Source organism: Crassostrea angulata, chromosome 7 (assembly GCF_025612915.1).
Source record: "Crassostrea angulata isolate pt1a10 chromosome 7, ASM2561291v2, whole genome shotgun sequence".
NCBI lineage: Eukaryota > Metazoa > Mollusca > Bivalvia > Ostreida > Ostreidae > Magallana > Magallana angulata.
In genome coordinates, this window is record NC_069117.1 from 43687107 (window position 1) to 43711286 (window position 24180).

General features: G+C 35.7%; 1 protein-coding gene across 3 annotated transcripts in view; it reads left to right on the forward strand.

The window, feature by feature from the left end:
* Positions 1-24180, forward strand: part of LOC128156905 (prolow-density lipoprotein receptor-related protein 1-like) — a 74535-nt gene that overhangs the window by 28458 nt on the left and 21897 nt on the right. For all 3 annotated transcript variants that reach the window (XM_052819233.1, XM_052819235.1, XM_052819234.1), the window contains exons 24-56: positions 130-300; positions 854-1001; positions 1268-1490; positions 1662-1898; positions 2230-2416; positions 2858-2958; positions 3173-3478; positions 3838-3960; positions 5381-5512; positions 6031-6168; positions 6492-6639; positions 6948-7217; positions 7584-7711; positions 8247-8369; positions 8630-8866; positions 9185-9377; positions 9763-9967; positions 10329-10521; positions 10852-10971; positions 14675-14806; positions 15123-15350; positions 15571-15717; positions 16650-16778; positions 17124-17243; positions 17783-17914; positions 18152-18271; positions 19036-19278; positions 19625-19789; positions 20553-20678; positions 20819-21021; positions 21605-21757; positions 23242-23668; positions 23771-23927. In XM_052819233.1, coding sequence (XP_052675193.1) covers positions 130-300; positions 854-1001; positions 1268-1490; positions 1662-1898; positions 2230-2416; positions 2858-2958; positions 3173-3478; positions 3838-3960; positions 5381-5512; positions 6031-6168; positions 6492-6639; positions 6948-7217; positions 7584-7711; positions 8247-8369; positions 8630-8866; positions 9185-9377; positions 9763-9967; positions 10329-10521; positions 10852-10971; positions 14675-14806; positions 15123-15350; positions 15571-15717; positions 16650-16778; positions 17124-17243; positions 17783-17914; positions 18152-18271; positions 19036-19278; positions 19625-19789; positions 20553-20678; positions 20819-21021; positions 21605-21757; positions 23242-23668; positions 23771-23927 — 5865 coding nt within the window. The remainder of the gene's footprint in view (positions 1-129; positions 301-853; positions 1002-1267; positions 1491-1661; positions 1899-2229; positions 2417-2857; positions 2959-3172; positions 3479-3837; positions 3961-5380; positions 5513-6030; positions 6169-6491; positions 6640-6947; positions 7218-7583; positions 7712-8246; positions 8370-8629; positions 8867-9184; positions 9378-9762; positions 9968-10328; positions 10522-10851; positions 10972-14674; positions 14807-15122; positions 15351-15570; positions 15718-16649; positions 16779-17123; positions 17244-17782; positions 17915-18151; positions 18272-19035; positions 19279-19624; positions 19790-20552; positions 20679-20818; positions 21022-21604; positions 21758-23241; positions 23669-23770; positions 23928-24180) is intronic.

The following is a 24180-nucleotide window of genomic DNA, read 5'->3' on the forward strand; positions in this document are numbered from 1 at the left end:
AATACATTCAAACAATTTATTTTTGGCTCTAACTATTTAGTTTGCTTCCGTTTACATGAACATGTTCTTAAGTGATTGGAATCTATATTTGGTGAATGTTTTTAAGTTTTGAGGACTGTTTTCTTTCAGGTCTCTGTTTTGGACAGACTGGGATACAAAAAATCCTCGCATTGAGACCTGCTCCATGGCTGGGGAGAACAGACACATCATATTTCACATCAGAGGTATTGTGGAAGGTGGCTGGCCTAATGGACTTACTGTGGACTACGACTTTGAAAGACTTTACTGGATCGATGCAAGGTGTGTATGCTTCACTTATGATAATAGAGCTTTGGTAATACAGTAGTTATATTATTGGTCAAGTTGGTAAAAGGGTTGTGTTCAAGATCATAGTAGCTATCCTAGCGGCTAGGTTGTAAATATATAGGTCTATTGAATGGACTACTAGATTAGCCAATAGGTCTCTGATTTGAAGTTGGTAATATTCAACTAAAAGACTTATTACATCGACGTGATTTGTTAATATCAAGCAGAAATATGTATGTTTAAATTCAAAATAATTTATAGGATGACCAAAATATCACTAAATAAGATAAATTTCATGTTTGTTACAAAGTGGTAACTAAATTAGTCATCTTGATATAATGCTTACGGAAGCATTAAAAATTTAATCTACATATATCTACGTAGTGGCTAAGTTAGCATGCCTGTTCAACAGCGTAGCTGCTATGTAGCTCTACGTATCAACTATGATCTTAAATGCTCTCCTGAGGTTAAAAAAATACAGAGTTGAATATTGGTCAGGAAGACAGTATCAAGCAGACCTTCTCCTAATGGAATTTCATGCTTTTAGGTCGGACTCGCTGCACACTATAACCTACGAGGGGCAGGACCATCGCCTGGTTCTCCTGGACAAGGAGAACATCAGACACCCATTTGCTCTGACCATGTTTGGCAGCTATGTATACTGGACAGACTGGGGAATCAATGCTATTGTCTCGGTGAGTATTCAAAGAATGGCTTTGATATCTCACTTAAGAGTGAGAAGTCATTTTAGAGGAGTTCAGAATTCAGAATACAAAATGGCACAGCATATTCTAGAATTGACTTTAAAACATTAACTTAATTTAATAAGCAAATACATGTATTAATTAGGTATTCATTGTACAAGAATAGCATTACTGGTACCAGGGGTATATGTTTTATCCTTGTCAGTTCAAGGGCATACTTGTACAGTACTTCACCTATATTTATTTTGATGTTGTAGGCAAACAAGTTTGATGGTTCAAATGTAACAGTCATCAAAAGAACCAATACTCAGCCATTTGACATCCAAGTTTATCACCCAAAGAGACAGCTGCCATGGCGTAACCCTTGTGCTGTTAATAACGGGAACTGTTCACACTTGTGTCTGATCAGTTACAACAACACAGTGGGCTGTGTGTGTCCCCATCTAATGGAACTGGCCGCTGATGGAAAAACCTGCAAACGTAGGCAATTCACTGTGTCAAAACTTGTTTTCTCCTGCATGCATAATGTAGTTTGTAAATTTCTATTTATTTGTCTGTGTGCGTGAAAGGCATTGAAAAAAATACTTGTTCATGGAAAACTTGTGAATTTTTAATATTGGTTGATTTATAAATGTTAATTGACTGTTTCAGCGGATCAGAGTTTCTTGGTGTTTGTTCGACGGATTGAGATCCGCGGAGTGGATCTGGAGAATGCCAATTTCAGTGTGATTCCCACTCTGACCACCCCGTATGTGAGTAAGCCTGTAGCTGTGGACTACGACATCAGTGACGAGAAGGAGGGCTATCTCTTCTGGGCTGACCAAGACCTGAAAGTCATCAACAGGTCTCCATTATCGGGATTAGAGGTCAAAACTGTCATTGATGCAGGTGAGTAATTTCATTCATTTAAATAAGAGAATGTGATATATTTATCGTCCTTTTGTTAAAATAGAAAAATTAACAACTCTGCTCTTTGGATAAATAAAAACTGGAGGACTTATTGAAGTTAAATATTTTGGTGAGCACTCAAGAGTGCCAGCTCTGCTGAACAGGCCTCTGATACAGCTTGTTGCAAGAACTTGGAAAACAAAGTTGTACTGATTATTTCAAAATCCTCCTCCACACCATGAGGCATATAGGGCAATGCAGATGAAGTGTCATGTCTAAGGACACAACACACAGCATTAGGATTATAACAGCCATTGATTATTGTTTGCAGGGAGAGCACTGAGTCTGCATGCCTTCGCGGTGGACTGGATCTCCAAAAACATGTACTTCTCCACGTACAACGAGAAGACGCGGCGGGGCTCCATCACTGTGGCCAATCTGGACGGGGCTTACAGGAAGGAGCTGTACGTCAGGAACGAGACCCGGGTTCAATCTATCACCGTCAGTCCAGTGACCGGGTGAGTGAGGGCAGACAGTACACATAGTCCGAGTGATATATATACTAGTGTCTTAAGTGTAAATATTATATTTAGGTGACGGCAACCTGTAAGGGGGGGGGGGTGCAGAGTGATCCATACTAGTACTGTGGTACCAGGTACATTCATCAATAATCAATACGTAACTATGATGTAAATTTTTTGTAAAATGAGGAATCTAAAGTTGTCTAACAGTACGTAGGTTTTGTTGTATTGTGTGATGAACCTCAACTTACATGCTGTGGTAGAAAGTTCTGTTCTGGAATTATAAAATAGGCTTCCAACAATTGACAGTGCCTTTAGTATAAAATAAAGTATAGACAAGTTGATTACATAGTTTTCTTAAATTACCAGCTACTATATTTATTTAATAATGTTGTTTTGTTACTTTGTTTGAAAAGTTTACATTTTTTTAAACTGCAGGAGGCTTTTTTTCTCTGTTTCCAATGAAGATGTCATTTATAGTGCAAAAATGGATGGCTCTGGAGTACAAGTTATTAGATCGGATGCTAACAGACCAACAAGTTAGTATTTATGGTTGTACAGAAATTGATGCATGAATTTATGCATATACATGTACATTTATTGAGATTATTTCAGAATGACCTGCAGCCATCTTTTTAAATGGAAAAATTCAAAAGTTCTACCTGTGGATGGGATAGCAATATTTGTGATATGATTTTTAAATCATACTTATTGAATCTGTTTTATAATGTTGTAATGATTTTATGATTTCAGATTTAAAGTATAATGAGGCAGATAGCCGGATATATTTTCTCTCGGAAGGAAATAATTCAATAATCGCTTGTGAAATTTCAACCCAGAATTGTACAGACATCTACAGTGGTACTAATAACCAATCTCAGATTCAGTTTCCTATGGCATTTGCGGTAAATGGAGCTAAAGACATCTTTGTTGCTCATGACCAAAAAATTGCAAAGCTTAGTCTTCAGCAGGATGGGACTTACAGCCACTCGGTGTTACGGGATAAAACTGTTGATGTCATAGCCATGGCTGTCTATGACAAATCACAAAGAGTTAACGGTAAGTTGTGGCATACTCCAAACTTCAAAAAATTTATGAATGCAGGTAATTTACATAGAATATGTATAAAAAAGTCAATACATGTTGAAATTCATAGGATGGTGAACTGACAATGTCACAGTTATATTATTGCTAGGAGTAATTTGCATACATGTAAATATATATTATGGAAAATGATCTAGCTTTTATTATATGGATTCCCATTTTCAACAGCAGAAGCAAAATATTCACACTAACTTTTACCTTAATTCTACAAGGCTATACATTATCAAGAAATGTTCATTTTTGTAATACCCCAGTACACATCAATGATCATGAATACTCTTGTTTTAATTGCTTTGATCTTGTTTGAAATACAGATACCAATGCATGCAAAACCAAGAATGGCCAATGCTCTCAGCTCTGTCTGCCAACAGGACAAAATCAGCGTGTCTGTGTCTGCACTGCAGGATATGAGCGTAAAAACGAGACCTACTGTGCAGGTGAGTACTCCATAAACTTACGATCAAAGAAATGTTATTTTGTGGTTTTATGTTCTTTTTTCTTGGATAGGAACTCTTTTGTGTGCTCTCTAAAGATTTTTTTTTTACTTTTCCAATGTTTGATTTTATAAGTGTTTTTTTCTGCACAAAAAAAAAAATTAAGAAGGAAAATTTTTTTTTTTGATTTTCATATTGATTAAATGGTTGATATATGTTTAAAATTTTATTTCGATATATTAAGAATTTTTTCAGTGATAATCTTCATTTTGATTTTTGTTTTCAGATTTTCGGCGTATGTAATATTTGAAGTTGTTGCTTATCCGTTATTTTACCTTATTTAATGGCATTTTTACATGCTGTACATGTATAGAATTGTCGCTCCATGTCAGTTAATAATAGCATGTTCGTGGTCTTTGGGCAGTGCCCGCTCCGTATTCCAATCTAAGTGTATGCATTTGATTCTAATTCACATCAACATTTCATTGAACATAAACTCGGCCCAGTATTGAGTTTGTTTTTGTTGAATGCTGTACATGTCTTGAATGATGAAATAAAACTTTGAATGAAATCCTTGACAATGACAATGCATTTATATTGAAAGCCATCTTGAAATTGGTATAGAAACTAATTCTAGCTTTTGAGTTGTTTAAAGTCCAAATAAACAAGAGGTATTTGTAGGTTTGGGGTTAGGGGGTTTATTTTGGAACAATTATGTCAGTTGTTGATCATAATAAAATTGACCTTTTTTTCATAATTGCATTTAGAAATGGAATCATGAAAACTTGATTCTTTGAATTCTGATTGGAGCAAATGACAATTACCCTCAAAATAGTAGTTTTGGATAATGATAATTGATCATCAAAGTAAATTCCTAATATTTAAACAATAGGAATTATTATTCACAAAAATCACAAAAAGTGTCCCTTGTGAATTGAGAAATCTCGCTTTCATTATTCTGTTATTTGATAAAATAACATAGTAAATAAAATGCTTGTGATTTAAAATTTTGGCGATTTGATACAAAACAGCAAAATCCACTGAACATGATACTAATGTTTGAAAAAAGGAATCTACAGTACAAGTTTGATTACCATGTCAGATGAGTCTACTTTACTCCAAACAGACCTATCAAACATACATGTAGTTACATTCTATTAATGAATTGTGTAAAATCATTCCCAAACTATTCAATACCTCTTTGTTTTTGGGCATAAACTATACATTCATAAGCAATATGTGTAGATGCACTGTGAAATAACAAGCATGATATTTCTTTCGTCAAAGTTTTCCTTGAATACTCTTGTATTATTGAAGAAAAGTTGGAACAATTTTACTTGTCTGGTCATACAAATTATTTTTATCTTGTGATAAGGCGTGCTTTCATAGGCATTCATTTTTTTCTCTCTCTCTCTCTGTACAGGAATTAATTCTCTTTTGATATACTCGGCTGACTCGGAGATCCGGGGAATCACTTATAACCCTAACAACAGCACACAGGCTCTGCCCTTCATCTCACAGATCCAGAAGGCCACCGTCATTGACTTCCATGCAGGTGAGGGATGAAAGGAGTTCACTGCTTACTTATTTACCATATAGGCATTTGACAATCTAATTAAAATTAGACATCCAATTCTGCTCCTCTACGATACACTATACAAGATCTAACAACATCCCGTACGGGGTCATCTCAGAGTGACCTTTTGTGAAAATACAACGGCCAATGAGAATAGCATGTATAGCGTATCGTAGAGGAGCGGAATAACAAGTCTAATTTTAATTAGATTGAGGCATTTGATTGATGCATGTTTAGGTATAAAGCAACTGTAAAAAGTACCAAATGAATTTAAACAAATGGTTGATGGTATTTTCTTTTTCTGGTTTTGCAAAAATAGCAACAAGTTAACAAAAAAAACTTAAAAATCAAAAGAAAACATTCACCCTTTGGTTGACAACATTTCACTGGCACCTGGTAATTGACAAATTTCTGACAAGTTGTTGAAAATATATGTATTATGTGTAACTGTTCATGTCTGATTAAAATTTGTACATATACCGTTATTTACTACACAGCACAAGACTATATATACTGGGTGGAAACAACACCTAACTACAGAATAGTGCGAATAAAGAGGGACCTGACAGGGCATGAAGTGATCCTGTCTGATGAACAAGGCAGAATCACTGACATTGCTGTGGACTGGATAGCAGGTAACAGATTTCACGGAGCATATCCTTAAAATCTTGTGAGTGTTTATCATCGAAACTTGTTCAAAAGTTGAGAAAGCAGATGATATTGCACTGAGGAACCAATATTTATCTCCATTTTTAGAAAGTGTTTCTTGATTCCTGAGACATCATCACAGAAATTAAATTCTTTATGGGTTTTCATGGTTTCTATGATTTTTTACCCAACTTTTGAAAAGGGGTGCATTTTATATGCCAGTATGTACTTAACCAGAGACTACATTGTATTATCTACATAGATCAATATGTGAATCAAAATCCCCTTTAATCTGTTGGTTTTATTCCAGGTCATTTGTATTGGACTGATGCACAAAGAAAAGTAATTGAGTTGATTCAGCTTGAGAAAAAGGAGTCGGAAAAAGAGAGAAAAAGATACGTGGTAATTCACAGAGATTTGCTGAACCCACAGAATATTGTCCTCAGTCCCAAAGAAGGGTAAGTGGTAGTCCTATCAATTCTACTTTTAACAGCTGTTCTCACTAAATGAGGCCCCATAGAACTGGAGTCTTATCATTTAAATGAAAGTAGATAATTTGAAATATAAATATTTGAATGGAAAAATATATCATTGATTGAGGTGTTGGATGATATGACCAAAAGAAATAGTGGTCTCCCATATATTTAATACTGTAAAATATCTGTAACAATGGCTGTTAATGATTTCCTTTTAAAATTAGACATAAACATGTGTACATGTATTTTGAAGCAGAGTAGAATGAGATTTGAATAATTATGTATTTTAGCACCATGATATGGGTGGACAGTGGCAGTATGACAATAGAGCAGGCCTCCTTGGACGGAACAGACCGGAAAGTCCTGCTGAAGCTGACCACTTCCAACGTGTCCGGACTGTCCCTAGACCACACCAACAGGAAGATGCTGTACTGGTGTGAGAGGGAGAGCCGCAGCATCCGCCGCCTCAACATAGAGACCAAGGACCTGAAGACCGTGTCCACCGCAGCCGACTGCTACTCACTCACTGTGTTCAAGACCAAGATGTACTGGATCGATGTGTGAGTACACCTCAATACAGATAAAGTGTGAATGTACATGTACAATTGTCTTGCACTCCATACAAAACATGGATGATATTTCATCTTTGTATCGGGTTATTTCCTGTTTCAACAAAACTTATAGATTTTTTGTCCTGCTTAGGTTAAAAAGTTGAAAATGATTTTAAATATTAAGATGACCCCGTATCTCTTAATAGGGTCTAGCATGAAATGCTCTATATCCCTATACCACTAACATTATTAAGTCTTAGCAAAATAGGTAATAGTCATTTTTTTTTGTTTTTCATATGATAAATAATTCCATCTCTCTCAAATTAGTCTTTCTTAGATGTTAATTAATCTGATGATCCTGTTTTGCATCTTCAGACCTCTGTCAAGTTCAGAAGCCAGCATTTTGAGTATGTCAAAGGAAGGAGGTACACCTACAGTGATTCAGTCCAAGCTTCCCAAGAACCTGATCAGCATCAAAGTGTTTGACAGAGAGGTTCAGACAGGTATGTACCACACGGAACATGCCATTGTTTGATTATTGATCATCACATGATCCATAGGATCAAGACTGAGCAATACGATGGAGTCTCATTAATCCACTTGACTTTGCTCCCAACGATATCATCTGGTTTTTTCTTCTTTATAAAAATCCATTACTTTTAGAAATCGTCTGGATTATTGTTGTAATGTACAAGTGTATTACTGAGGTCCAACTATCAATTGTAATAGTACATGAACATTGATGATACATGAACATGCTCATGTCCATATATTACATTGATGATGCATGAACATGCCCATGTAAACATTGATGCTTCATGAACATGCCCATGTATTACATTGATGATACATGAACATGCCCATGTATTGTGTTTTAAGGAATCACAATACATGTGTATTTTGTTAAGGGTACACAGTATTCTTAGTCACAAATAAATGTGTCTATTAATATTGAACCAGTCTTTTTTATTGGCCCCATGAATATAGATGGTTTTGCAGAATGTAGATAAAAAAAAAATTGGTTTATTTCCTTTTCAGGAAACAACTCGTGTACTCACTTAAATGGTGGCTGTGCAGAGATCTGCTTGTTTAACAGTCAGAACAAAGTAACATGTGCCTGTACCTATGGAAAACTGGACACCGACAACAAGAACTGTATAGGTAGGTACTTGCACTGTATAGGTGTGTACTTGTTCTAGTCATGGTAAAGTTTGTATTAAGGTAACATTTAAAAAATTCACAATGACTAAAGATATTCACAATTATCACCAATTGCAAATCATTGAAAGTTTAATCATGCGTGTAGAAGGAACCAACTATGCCATCATTGTTTTGGTATATTTCAACTTGTCTTTGTTGTGAGTTTTGAACCTTAGTAAATTTCTTCTAAGTGAAACTTGTTGGATTATACGTTGATACAGATCACGACAGCTACCTGCTGTTCTCCAAAGTGACAGCCATTCAGAGCTTACACATGACGGGAAACAGGAACAAACCGGCGGAGGAAATCCAGAGCAAGACCCAGATCCGCAACGTGATCGCCATAGCTGCCGACTACAAACAACAGAGGGTATTCTTCAGTGACATCCAGCAATCCAACATCCAGTCGGTGTGGATCAACGGATCGTCCTTCTCCAACATCACCACAGTCGTGCCATGTAAGTATTAACCAAAGTTTTTTCCTGTTTCACCTTAAAACTAGTACGTTTTATTATTCACTTCAAACATGACAGTGTCTATATTCATGTCAATTGCATCTTATAAAAAGCAGTATCAAATGGCATTCTTTAATGGCTATTTCTTTTCAAACATTGTCACTGTGGTTTGATGTTTTTATAGTTTCTCCATAGGACTGATTCTCAAACACAACCAATTTGTTCCATGTAACTTGCATCTTGTTATCAAATTGAGCATCAAAAAACCTTTATGTTTTGTATGTGTTCCTTAACTGTAATCCTTGCTTTGTATCATTTCAGCCATTGGTTCAGTGGAGGGTCTAGCCTTTGATTCGGTAAACAGCACACTATATTGGACCAGCTACTCCAACTCGTCTATCAATCGGATTAAGGTCAATGCCAGCACTGGGGAGGCAGCAGGGAAACCCCAGAAGCTTGTTCAGCTGTCTACCAGTGACCACCCTAGAGCCATTGTAGTGGACAGCTGCACTCAGTAAGCAATGGCTAATACCATTCTGCTTGTAAATTTGACAGATGTACATGTAAATATATCAGATGAGACAGTTTTCTGTATCATAAAACAATGTGGAATCATTAAGTTTCTGGAGGGCCAATTTTCATAGATTATTAATTTTTTAAAGGTTCAGTTGACTTTTTGCACGTATACTGAAGAAAGTGTTTCATAATTCATTAAGGATGTAAATGCTTTGATTACGGATACCCATGAAATCCATGAAAGTTTGATTACAATGAATTCTGATGATTTCATCTAGTTGTTTGTTTTCTTCTGTCCTTTAAAGTCCTTCATTTACATGTACGTGTACATACTTTCATTTCTCTATTGAACAATACCATTGCAAGATACTGTTCTTTTTCAGGCGCATGTTTTGGTCCAACTGGCACAGTAGCCAGCCAGGGATACAGCGAGCCTATTTTAGCGGTTTCAGCGCTCAGTTCATAGTGAAGACTGACATCAGTACCCCAAATGGACTGGCCATAGACCACAAGGAACAGTTCCTATACTGGATAGATGCTCGTCTGGATAGGATTGAAAGATGTGATTTTGACGGAAATCATAGAGCGGTAAGTCTCCTTGATTTGAATTTGAACAAAATGAGATTCTGTGATTATTCACAGCTAGGATTGTATAATATGTGTATCATATTTATATCAAAATATTTTGTCAAAAAGTAATTTTATTGCAGTATATGATTCAAATTAAGAAAAAAATAACTTGTAATATGAAATTTTTTTAGGGGATATTCAGTTGTAGCAATTTCAACACTCGTGCTTATGATGCTGAAATTAAAATGGAGTTAATAATTCTGAATATGCAATCTACAGATTACTTTAAAAATTTGATTTTTGACTGTATGATGAGGACTCATTGTTCAGCCTGTCCATGTTGTTCTACACAAATTGACACATGATCTTGTTCCGTCAGGTGGTGATGACCTCCATCCCCCAGCATCCCTTTGGACTGGCGCTGTACGAGGACTACCTGTATTGGACGGACTGGCTGCTGCATGCCGTGGTCCGAGTCAACAAGTACGACAGCAGCGACTACACATACCTGGAGCAGAACCTCAACAGACAGCCAATGGGAATCGCTGTCTTTGCTGAGGATGCCAATGATTGTAATTATTTCTCTCAGAGTTGAAAAATCTCAAATACTCTTGACATTTAATTGACTATTTTCTGTGAACTAACTTCTATTTGTGTGCAAGAAAATTTTGCAAGAATTGTGAAAGCCTTTCTGCAAACCAGGCATTTACAGTTCCTTTTAATTGTTTGATATTATCAACATACTATGCTTGGTCATAATAAATAGCTGCCCCAGGGAATTTGTTACTGTTGAAATGCAAAATAAAGTCAGTGTGAAAGTTTACTGACAGTGTATACCATGAAAGCACATGTACCTTTGAGCATTGATGATGATGATAATTTGTGTTTTATTTTTGAAAAAGGTACACAGAATCCTTGCCTGAATGCTGGATGTACTCAGCAATGTCTCGTCGTCAATAAGCAGGCTGTGTGTAAATGTAACGACTCCTTTGTCTTGCTGCCTGATGGTGTACGGTGTGCAAGTATGTAGCATTGTTTTTCGTTCTCTCTAAATGTACCTATCATCAGCATCATTTCAGAGATTTTTAGCTCACCGAGACGAAGTCAGGGGGAGCTTATGCTATACCCTCGGCGTCGGCGTCCGGACCTGGTTAAAGTTTTTGTTGCATGTCCTGTATCTAAGCTATTACTTGTCCTATCTTCACCAAACTTGCATGGATGATGCATCTGGACCTACTTATGGACTTGAAAGACTAGGATGCTGAATCTGAGTCCTAAATTTCAGATGCTGGAGGAGGTTAAGGTTGTTGGACCAGGTTAAAGTTTTTGTTGCAAGTGCCCTTTGATAGCAATATCTAAGTTACTGCAGGGCTGTACTTCACCAAACTTGCATGGATGGTTTGTCTTATGATACTGATGCACCAGACAGGCTTGAGTGCTGAATCTGAGCTATAGGTTTCAGATGCTGGAGGAAGTTAAGGTTTTTCGAGCAGGTTAAAGTTTTTGTTGCAGGTGCCCTTTGATAGCAATATCTAAGTTACTGCTGGTCCGTACTTCACCAAACTTGCATGGATGGTGTGTCTTATGATACTGATGCACCAGGCAGGCTTTGGTGCTGAATCTGAGCTATAGGTTACAGATGCAGAAGGAGGTTAAGGTTTTTAGAGCTGGTTAAAGTTTTTGTTGCAGGTGCCCTCTGATGATGATATCTTAGTTACTACTGGTCCTAACTTCACCAGACTTCTATGGATGGTGCGTCTTATGATACTGATGCACCAGACAGGCTTGAATGCTGAATCTGAGCCATAGGTTTCGGATGCTGGAGGAGGTTAAGGTTTTTAGAGCTGGTTAAAGTTTTTGAAACAGGTGCCCTCTGATGATTATATCTTAGTCATTGCTTTCCTAACTTCACCAGACTTCCATGGATGGTGCATCTTATGATACTGATGCACCTGACATGCCTGAATGCTGAGTCTGAGCCATAGGTTTCAGATGCTGGAGGAGGTTAAGTTTTTTGGAACAGGTCACATATTTAATAGATGATAGTACTATTTCAAACTTGCATAGTTGACTAAACTGTAATATGAATGAATCACAGAGGATGCTTCAGATGCAGAGCTTGATCTCCATTATCAAGGATGCTAAAAAATATATCTTAGTTATTACAAGTCCTAACTTCACCAAACTTGAATGGATGGTGTGTCTTATGATACAGATGCACCTGACAGGCATGGATGTTGAATCTGAACCATAGGTTGCGGATGCTGGAGCAGGTTAAGTTTTAATTGCTAATGCCCTCTGATGATGGTTTATTAGTTATTACTGGTCTGAACTTCACCAAACTTGCATGGAGATGCGTCTTATGTATACTGATGCACCTGAGAGGCTTGAATGCTGAATCTGAGCCATAGGTTTCGGATGCTGGATGAGGTTTAGTTTTTTTGGAACAGGTCACATGTTTTATAGATGATAGCTTGCATAGTTGATTTAACTATATTATAAATGAAACACAAAGGTTGCTTCAGATGCAGAGCCTGATCTCCATTATCAAGGATGCTAAAGAAATCTCCTACCTCACTTAAACCTGCTTGATAGAAAGATGAGGTTGTTGTTAAATGATATAACATGATTCCTATGATAAAGTATTGTATGATATGAAACACTTTTGTTTAATATGATACAATATAATATCATATGTTATATTGTAAAAAGTTATATGATACGATATGATATTGTATCAATTTTTTTGATATTTTATGATATGATATTGTATCATGATATTGTTTTGCAAGTATTGTATATTATAATACAATATTATATTGTATCATACGATATTGTATAATATGATATTGGTCTGTAATTTACAATTATATCACGCAAAACTGTATTATATGATATTGTAATATTATTACTTATTAGGTTAGTTACTGACTCACTACGGAAATATATTGGGTTGATCAATCTCATAGATGGCGAGGCGAAGCCGGGCCATCTATGAGATTGATCAACCCAATATATTTCCGTAGTGAGTCAGTAACTAACCTAATAAGTGTTTTGTTTTTCCCGAGGACTATGAAGCGACATATTTGTTCACAAATAGCAATGATCTACGCAAGGCAAGGTTCAAGATGCTTAACATTTCGTCCAATTTAACTCATTTAAACTCTTCAAAATTTTCAATCTCACCTTTCAAATACTCTTTTAAAACCTTTGCTTCACCCATGTTTACTTGCAATGTTTTGTTGTTATTCAATTTTAAATGTTTTCTCCCTTTCTCTGCAGAGATTTGAGCAAATTTTGACACTGCCATTTTGTTCTGCTCCAGACAAAACAATGTGACGTCAATATTCTAAGGGCAACTACTCTAATTTTAAAGAATTTCAAAGGGCAACTACTCCAAATACTTTAAGAACTTACGGCATGCGGTTTATGTATTAAATACTATGAAATGTCGAAATGAGTAAGGGAAGCGTCGGTCGATGACGGCCATATTGCCTCATATTATTTCTCACCGAACAAATATAGAGATATATGAGGCAATCACGTGCTATGTTTAAACCAATGAAAGTGTTACATTTCAGTCCGAGGGAAAACAATATATATTATCGTATCATATGATATTGTATAATATGATATTGGTTTATATGATATATTATTGTATTATATGATACAATATGTATGTATAATATTGTATTATATAATATTTTACTTCATCACATTATATTGTATCATTTGATATGATACAATGTTATATCAAATTATACAGTATCATATGATACAATATCATATTATGTATCAAATATTATACAATATAATACAATACAATATATCATATTGTATTATACAATATAATATCATATGTTTCAATGTTATGATGTATTATGTAATATGATATTGTATCATATAATACAATATTGTATTATATATAATAATGTTGTATTATGTGATCAAATACAATAAGGTTTAACACAATACAATGTCATTTCATATTTACAATATCATCTTTGTTTATTACAGTATTTCATTGTATTATATGATATATATTGTAAGTATGATAGGATGCAATATTTAATTTTATATTATTATATTGATTAATATATGAACATATGATTATCAAACAATTTTTTAACAGATGATATACGATTTTGTGTCAAAACAGAATCCATGAATATCCAAGATCACAAAGTATGATTTTCATATAATATGATAAAGGTGGTGTTATAGGGGTGATGCCTCGTCTCGGTGAGCTTTGTAATCTGTGATTACCTATGTTTTGACTTCTGCTTTGACACTACATGGTTACCGTTATTTAAGCACCTTTAGATCTTGATTTTGGTAAAAATCACGTACTGTGGAATCATTTAAATTCGTTTGGGGGAGGGGGACACTTTTTTGGATTGTTGGTTTTTTGCTTACTTGTGGGGATGTAATTTTGGGATACACCAGTTTTTAGTTTCAGCAAAAAAACTACCTGGTCACTCTTTCAGAAGTTGTTTTCGTCAAGGATATAAATTTGTATGGGAGGGTTACCTGTGAATATCACGAAAATTGAGCCACCGCAAATTCTAATGATTCCACAGTACATGTCATTTTAGATAGAAAGTACATTTACATGTAATTCATCTGAATAAAATAGTATATCCCTTGGCCCAATGACAATTTTTCTTTGACGTTAGATGGTGGCTGTTTCAAAGATTTTGTGGACTGTGTGTTTTTTTTTTTAAGGTGAAACCGTTCGCAATTGCTCTAACTTGGAATTCCTTTGTCATGATGGCTCAAAATGTATTCCAATGGTACAGACTTGTAACAAAATCCATGACTGTGAAGATAAAAGTGATGAACTTGAAAAAGTTTGCAGTAAGTAGAAAATTTTAAAGCATCAACAAGTTCATTTTAATAGGGCTGGATTGTTTTGCCCGTTTTTGAACTATGATCTCCTTTTCAGGAGAGCTTTGTATAAAGATTAAGAAAAATATTCAAATTTTAAACCTGAAATATTTTGATTAACTTAGTAAATGATATAGTTTATGGCTAAAATTTATGTTTAAAGGTAGATCTGATGGGTAATTTGTTGAGCTCTTGGCCTCCTGAAATAACAGTAAATTTTGGTTGCACAATAAACTATCGCCGATATCATTAACATGTTATAATGTGCCTACCTGCAACTTTTCAGACCATACACATTGTGGAACCCAATTCTTCACCTGTGCCAATTATCAGTGTATTCCATGGGGAAAGCACTGCGACAGGCAGAGAGACTGTTTGGATGGCTCAGACGAGCGAGACTGTCCCTGTGACAAGGACTCGGAGTTCCAGTGTCGTAACAACCAGTGTATCAACAAGCAGCACCACTGTGATCAGGAGAGTGATTGTGATGACCATTCAGATGAAGTGGGATGCAGTGAGTTATTTTGATTTTCATAAGTAGCCAAAGTGTTGGAATTACACTTCTTTTAATTAGATATTACTCTGTTTCAGTACATAGGCAATGTTATCTCAGAGTATGTTATTTTGATATTATGAGGATTTGTTCAGAATTTTGCTGGAAATCCCATAAAACTTTGCTATATCTGTATTCTTTCTCAACAAGTTTGACTGAACCAATGTATGTGAATTGACAGATGTGGATTGTTCCCTGATCTACAGAGATGACGCTTATCACTGGGTGTCCTGTAATACCACATCTACCTGTATCATGCAGTCCTGGATTTGTGACGGAAAGCCGGATTGTGAAGATAATATTGACGAAAAGGACTGTCATCCAACAAGTAAATTATAATTATTAATTTTATGAAATTATCTTCATTTTTAGGTCACCTGAGTCACTGAGGGGACCTATTGCAATTGGTCTTTGTCCATCGTTGTCCATTAACAATTTTACATTTTGTACCTCTTATTGAAAATTACAAGGCCAATTACTGGTATTACTGTTTTTGACTTAAAGCATCTTTAGGATAAGAGAAATATAAATTGTGAATTTGTGACCATACCACCCCTGGGGCCTCATTGGCAGGGCCAAATCAGCAGAAAAGGGCCAAATTATCAAAAATCTTCTTCTATACTCCAAAACATGTTGAAAAAATCACTAAATGCATGATTATGATGTCCATAAAGCCCTCTACCAAAATTTTGAAATTCATGGTCCCTGGTTCAGGTACTTGGGCTGGGCTAATATTGCCATAAAATAAAAGTTTGTATCTAATCTTAGAACATCTTCTTTTTTCTACCCACAGCAGGGGGAGATAAATTAAGTGCAAATTGATTGCAATGTAAAATTCCTTGCCCCTGTGATGGAGATTGGGGGCAGGGTTAATATGGCCATATAGTGAAAATGTTTTCAATCTTAGAAAACAATCTTCATTTCATCTACAGCAGGGAGATATAAACTGAATGTATTCATGAAACCCTCTACCTAATTTTTTAAATTCATAACTCTGGGCCAGGGGTTCAGAATGTTTGGGCAAGCCCAATATGCCCACATAGTGAAAATGTAACCCCCCCTCTCCCTTTATGAATAATTTTTTTTTTAAACATCAAAAATCTAAGTAGGGTTTAGACTCTAAAATGAAGCTGAAAATGCAAAAATGAGACCCTCTTGACAAGGCAATCTAACGGCTATTAAGACCTATAGGCTTTTTGTTATTGAGTACATCTTGTTGTTCAAAGATCTGCACTTTCTAAAGTTAGTTTTTGGTAACAGATCACAGCAACAATCACTGTGAGGAGGAGGGCATGTTCAAGTGTAAGAAAGGAGACAGCTGTATCCCAATGGACTGGAAGTGTGACTTTGACAATGACTGCCTGGACAAGTCAGATGAACTGAATTGTGGTATGTATTGTTTCTATAATCATCAGCCTCTCTCATCCCTTCATAGTATTGTTGTGAAACTTGTTCAAACCAAATGTTATTGGATGTAAAGGAAATTTCTATCCATATAGCATGTACATGTGCATGGATGGATACGAGAAAATGTGTGACTGTAAAAATAATGATGAATAAGGGTTTGATGGAGTATTTGATAATATATGTGTATTCCGAGTTTGAAATGTTCAGAATTGAATATACCGAAACTAGGTTGCATGATAAAGTGCTTGACACCTTTAATCTTCCTTTTATAATTGAAATGTAAAATAAGGATTTATTTAAATGCGAATTGTTTTTATTTTTGAATAGATGAGAAGTGTGAGGGCGGTATGACAATGTGTCTGGATGGTACCTGTATTCCTCAGACCTGGGAGTGTGACGGCCATAACGACTGTATAAACGGCACTGACGAGGCTTTGGATACCTGCAGTAAGGGCTGGTTATACATTGCATTATTGTTGTATGAGTTGATCTCAATTAAAGGAGGCTTGGTGGTCATGGCTCTAATTTAGACTATAGTTATCTCCTTGCAAAGAAAAGCTCTGTTTGAAGGTATACATGTAGGAAAATATTCAAATTTTGAAAGTTAAATGGTATGGAATTTACATTTGTTGGATAAAGTTTAATTGTATAAAATTTAAAAAAAAATATGTATAAGAATTTAAGGTAGATCTGATGGGTATTTTGTTGACCCCTTAGCCTCCAAAAAGTCAAACAGGTCAACGAAGGTTCTAAATCGCTTTTTAAATTCTTGGCATTGAGTATCTGATCTAATACCACTTTGTGTTAAATCAATTATGCGGCATTAATAATCGTTTGTATGATAACTTGGAATTAAAATGATAATATAAAAAAAAAAGTAACAGAATGTAAGGTATCACTGAAATATGAATGTACATGTATGTGCAGTATTGTTCATGCAATGTACTTTTACAGACCATTAACCAGGGTCTTCTTTTTATGTCTAGATCACAATCGCACCTGTAAATCTACCGAGTTTATGTGTCCCTCCAACTTCCGGTGTATCCCCAAGGTGTGGCTGTGTGATGGGGATGCCGACTGTCCCAAAAACGAGGATGAGGATGTTGCCCAGGGATGTCGTAAGTGTGACTTAATTAGTCTCCAGACATGATAAAAACTTCCTATACATTATTATGATAAACAAAAATTAATGTGTTTTGTTTCTCAAGCTCAACTGCATTTGGTCAAATTGGTTAAAAACTTGCTTGCTACATTCTTTTTTGGCATAAAAAAAATAAAGATTAGATCATTCCTTTAATATATTTTTCTTCAATTATTTGTTGCAAAAGTGTTTAACATTCTGTCTAATTGAACAGAGTCACTGGGATGCAATAAGGATGAGTATCAGTGTCAGAATGGACTCTGCATCAAGAGCATTTTCTACTGCGACTCGGACAATGACTGCAAAGATAACAGTGATGAACCTCCAGACTGCTGTAAGTATTCTCTGGCAACTTGTAATCTATTGGATAATATTCACTGTCAACTTTTAATGTATGGGATCGTATTCACTGTCAACTTGTAATCTATTGGATAATATTCACTGTCAACTTAAAATGTTCTGGATAGTATTTACTGTCAATTTGTTATGTACAGGATAGTAGTAACTGTCAACTTGTAATGTACAGGATAGTAGTAACTGTCAACTTGTAATGTACAGGATAGTAATAACTGTCAACTTGTAATGTACAGAATAGTAGTAACTGTCAACTTGTAATGTACAGGATAGTAGTAACTGTCAACTTGTAATGTACAGGATAGTAATAACTGTCAACTTGTAATGTACAGAATAGTAGTAACTGTCAACTTGTAATGTACAGGATAGTAGTAACTGTCAACTTGTAATGAATGGGATAGTTTATGTAGGCTATTAACCTTCTTGATTGCTTTAGGGAGGTGGAAATTTTAAACAGCAGAGAAAATCCATAAGAAAGCTTCATCAATCTTCATTGAATATCAATTTTCTTGGATTTCATTGTTGTATCCATGGACAGTATGTTGAACATATTGTACCGATTTGCCTGTACATACATGTATTAATATAACAGCAAGCTTAAGGGGATGTAAACCAAGAGAATCTAGCTATGAATGTACAATCTAATGAGAAATACATGTAAATTAGTTGTTGTATTTTGAATGCATTGTACAGTGTATTAATAATCATGCACTGATCTGGGTTTTTTTGTCTGTATTAAAACAGCAAGGGGATGTAGACCAGGAGAATTCAAATGTACACACCATCTTAATTGCATCAACAACTCGAAGTTGTGCGATGGATTTCCCGACTGTTATGATCATTCCGACGAAGATGCAGAGAAGTGTGATTCAAAGCCACCAAACAACTGCCAGTTTAGGTGTGGTAATGGAAGCTGTATAAACGAGAGTCAGGTCTGTGACGGCCATGATGACTGCGGGGACAATACTGATGAGGCATCCAACTGTAGTAAGTAGTGCTCTGTAAAGAAAAAGGCCCCAAATATTGCTGTTTTGAACTACTTAGGGTCTTATAAATGGGTTTTCATATTAATCAGTTATATGAATTTGTGTTGAAAATTAAAATATGAAGCATTAGTTAAATTTGATTACAAATTTTCATCATTGTGACGTAATTTTAATGTACAGCACATATTCAAAAAGTAATACATGTTAATCTTCTTAGGCTTTTTTAATTGTTATTAAAATTTGTACATTCCATAAATCCATGTACAGATCTACTATATTGAGCAAGGTTGACTTAGATGCCACTTAAATCCACTTAACATTGTAAGTTTGTTGTTTCCCATTTTTAGATGTTAATGAATGCACACTAATGGAATTAGATAAGGGAAAAGCCATAAAAAATAACGGCACATATTACAAGGAATGTCAACATGACTGCACAGAGAAAAAGATCGGCTATGAATGTGTGTGCAATGAAGGCTATGAACTGGCTCCAGATAAACACAGCTGTACAGGTAGGACAATAACAGGCTTCACAGGATTTGCTCAGGTTACCAAACAAGTTCATATCCCAATGAACCTCTTAACATTGTTATTTATTACCGTAATATTTCGTGTATATTATGCACTCGTGTATAATGCGCACCCCCAAAGTTGACAAAAAAATAGCGAAAAAACGGCAGGTCTTATGTATAACACGCGCCCAAAAAATGGCGAAATCAACGCCCTAAAACTATGAACACAACCATATACATATACATGAGAAAGCATCAGTCGAACCATAATCTCGGGGATTATTATTGTAATGTCATTGATATGACCCCTGACCCCTTAAAAGTGCAAACAGCAATGAAAATTTTTGCTCCTTAGAAGATTCATATACGGGAAAATATTTACAAATATAAATACAGTTATGTTCTTAGAATTATACACTAGATTAGAAGTATAGAGTCCTTGAATTTGAACATTTGTCATCCAACTTGTGCAGGATTGTATTGTCCTTATGTGCTTGAAAAATATTTTTTAAATTTAAAAGATGCTTGAAAAACTGATTAAATATTGTCTACAAAGGAGCCACACACATCCTGGAGAGGTTATCATCAGGTTATTTTGCTAATTAAGATCAACATGAAATATGAATTTTAAAGAATACCAGTACATCTAATATGTCAGTTTTAAAGGCATTAATGATGTCCCATATTGAATGTTACCAATAATCTCTTATCTTCACAGCAAAATAATTTGAAGTTATGAAGATTTTTTGGGCATTGATTGTAGATGTGGATGAATGCAAGACTCTTTATCCCTGCTCCCACTTCTGTATCAACACTATTGGAAGCTACCGCTGTGAGTGTGCTAAAGGCTTTCACTTAGTGGATGGGAAGAATTGCCAGGTCACCGGCTGTAAGTGGTGCTAGTTTTAATTTTCTGGCTGGCAAACATGTGATTTTGGTTGCATATTTTATTTTTTTATCAAAAGAGCATTATTTTTGGCTTTTCATGTTTTATCATGTATATTAAGGTTCATTATGGTTGAATTTCAGCGGTGAAGCCCTATTTGATTCTGGCCAATGGATTTTATTTGCGAAACATCAGCTTCCTTGGTCACCAGTCTCTGGTGCTGAATGACCTTAACAATGCAGTGGCCATTGACTTTGACTACCAAGAGGAGATGATTTACTGGTCAGAGATCACGAACTCAATGAGCAAAATCAGCCGTCTCAATCTGACTGATCACAAAGTGTCCGTAAGTACATCACATTACACTCCTCTGATATTCCTGGCAAACAAGTGAAGGGAGAATATAAGCTGCATGGTACCAACACTGTAATTCATATATGTATTAAAGGGGTCTGTGAATCGTGATAGGTTATGATTTTTATGCATCTCTTACATGTACATTTATGTCAACTTTCCATACAGCCATTTTAGCAAACATGATGAAAAGAAATGCTTGACAGTGTACATCTGAGAAATTTTAAAAAAAAAACAGAAATAGCTTCATGAAATTAATTTTTATTTTTGATTTAAAGATTTTTTTTTAATTCATTAATATGTACTACATGCATTACAAACACTGCGTACAGGGAAACATTTGCCCCCCCCCCCCATTTTATTTTCGCCCACTTTGCCCTCGTAGTCTCTGGGCAAACATAAGACTGGGACAATTTCTTACATTATTTCTCTCTTCAAATACAACTTTGTATGGGGGAATTCAAGAGAGGGGGAAAACCATTAACAAATGAAGAAGGGGCAAACATAACAAGGGGATGAAAAATAATCCTGTATACAGTAATTGTTATGGTCACTTAATTGAATGTAATTTCTAGGTTATACATAACACCACACTGAGAAACCCAGATGGAATTGCTGTGGATTGGATCGGCAGAAATATTTACTGGTGTGACAAGACCAAGGACACCATAGAGGTGTCCAAGCTTAATGGCTGGTACAGGAAGGTTCTCATCAGTAATGAGCTCCAGGTAACACTCCCATACAGAGAACTATTGTAATTCTCCAGGTAACACACTGATACATACAGAAAACTATTGTAATACTCCAGGTAACCCACCAATACATAGAGAGAACTATTGTAATACTCCAGGTAACACACCCATACATACAGAGAACTATTGTAATACTCCAGGTAACACACTGATACATACAGAGAGCTATTGTAATACTCCAGGTAACACAATCATACATACAGAGAACTATTGTAATACTCCAGGTAACCCACCCCATACATACAGAGAACTATTGTAATGCTCCAGGTAACCCACCAATACATAGAGAGAACTATTGTTATACTCCAGGTAACACACCCAAACATACAGAGAACTATTGTAATACTCCAGGTAACCCAACCATACATACAGAGAACTATTGTCATCCTCCAGGTAACACACCCATACATACAGAGAACTATTGTAATACTCCAGGTAACAGTCCCATGCATACAGAGAACTATTGTAATACTCCAGGTAACCCACCAATACATACAGAGAACTATTGTAATACTCCAGGTAACACAACCATACATACAGAGACCTATTGTAATACTCCAGATAACCCACCAATACATACATACATACATACATACATACATACATACATACATACATACAGAGAACTATTGTATTACTCCAGGTAACACACCCATACATACAGAAAACTATTGTAATACTCCAGGTAACCCACCCATACATACAGAGAACTATTGTATTACTTCAGGTAACACAACCATACATACAGAGAACTATTGTAATACTCCAGGTAACACAACCATACATACAGAGAACTATTGTAATGCTCCAGATAACCCACCGATACATACAGAGAACTATTGTAATACTTGTACTCCAGGTAACACATTCATACATACAGAGAACTATTGTTTTACTCCAGGTAACACAACCATACATACAGAGAACCGAGAACTATTGTAATACTCCAGGTAACACACCCATACATACAGAGAACTATTGTAATACTTGTACTCCAGGTAACACATTCATACATACAGAGAACTATTGCACATGTACTTCAGAGATAATGGTGTTTGCTTTCTATTTGTGCAAATGAATTTTGAAAAATATTGGAATCAAAAGAATTTATGATATCTCAATTTCCATGGATTTTGAAGATCCTGTAGCCTGCACTCGAGATTTGACATCCTGATCAAATTATGAAACACAGTATTGATTCATGAATCATACATGTACATATGTGTGCATCCATGAAATTTTGCCTCTATGTACCACCAAAATTGGCCGTTGCAAATTTAAATGATTATAAAGTATCTACAATGTACATGTCCAAATCTAAATGTAAATCTAATCGTTTAAATTGATTGATTGAATGATTGACGTGGACATATGATACAGTGCATTTTCATTTTCTCCTTTAGTTATCAGAACATCTAGATTTTTTCTACGTTGTCAATAATTTTCATACATTCTTTTAGGAACCCAGGGCTTTGGAAGTTTATCCAGGAAAGGGACTGATGTTCTTCACTGACTGGGGGAACAGTGCTCACATTTCCTCTGCCCACATGGATGGTACGAATGTCAAGAGGATAGTGACCACCGACCTATCATGGCCGAACGCCCTCACCATCGACTATGTCACAGATAAGCTCTTCTGGGCTGATGCGTACTTTGACTACATTGCTATGGCTGATCTTGATGGCAGCAATAGGCATATTGTCATAGATTCCCAAGTTCCTCACGTATTTGACATGACAACATTTATGGATCAGCTGTTCTGGACAGACTGGGAGAAAATGAAGGTGGAGTCTGCCCACAAATTCTCTGGAATCAACCGCAGACCTGTGGCAACATTGATTCATCGTCCCATGGGAATTCATGTGTATCATCAAATGAAACAGACAGGTATACAAAATTATACACAGTTGATAACCAAAAGTCTTTGAAATCTTTTATATTGTTTTAAAAAATTTCAGTAAAATTCATTTTTTTGTGTGATTGATTTAGCTGCAAAGGGAGAGAGCCCTTGCCATAATAATGGAGGATGTCAGCATCTGTGTTTACTGAAGCCGTCAGACTCTGGTGGTCTGACTAGAGTCTGTGCCTGTCCGGAAAACCATGACCTTGCCAGTGATAACCGCACCTGTATAATGAACTGTGAAAGGTCAGCTCTTATCACCTGTCTCTCGTTACTGTGTACTTCCTACAGTTTTCTGGTACACTAATTCAGGAGAAAGTCTGTTTTATCATAACTTTTTATGTTTGTTTGGTATGGTGGCATAGATCTGCCACCACTTGTCAGATAATTATGTTAACTTCTCATATGATAATGTCGACTTGTCAGATATTTATGTCAACTCGTCTGATCTTTATGTTGACTTGTCAGAAAATAACCATAGTGACTAGAGACTCAATAT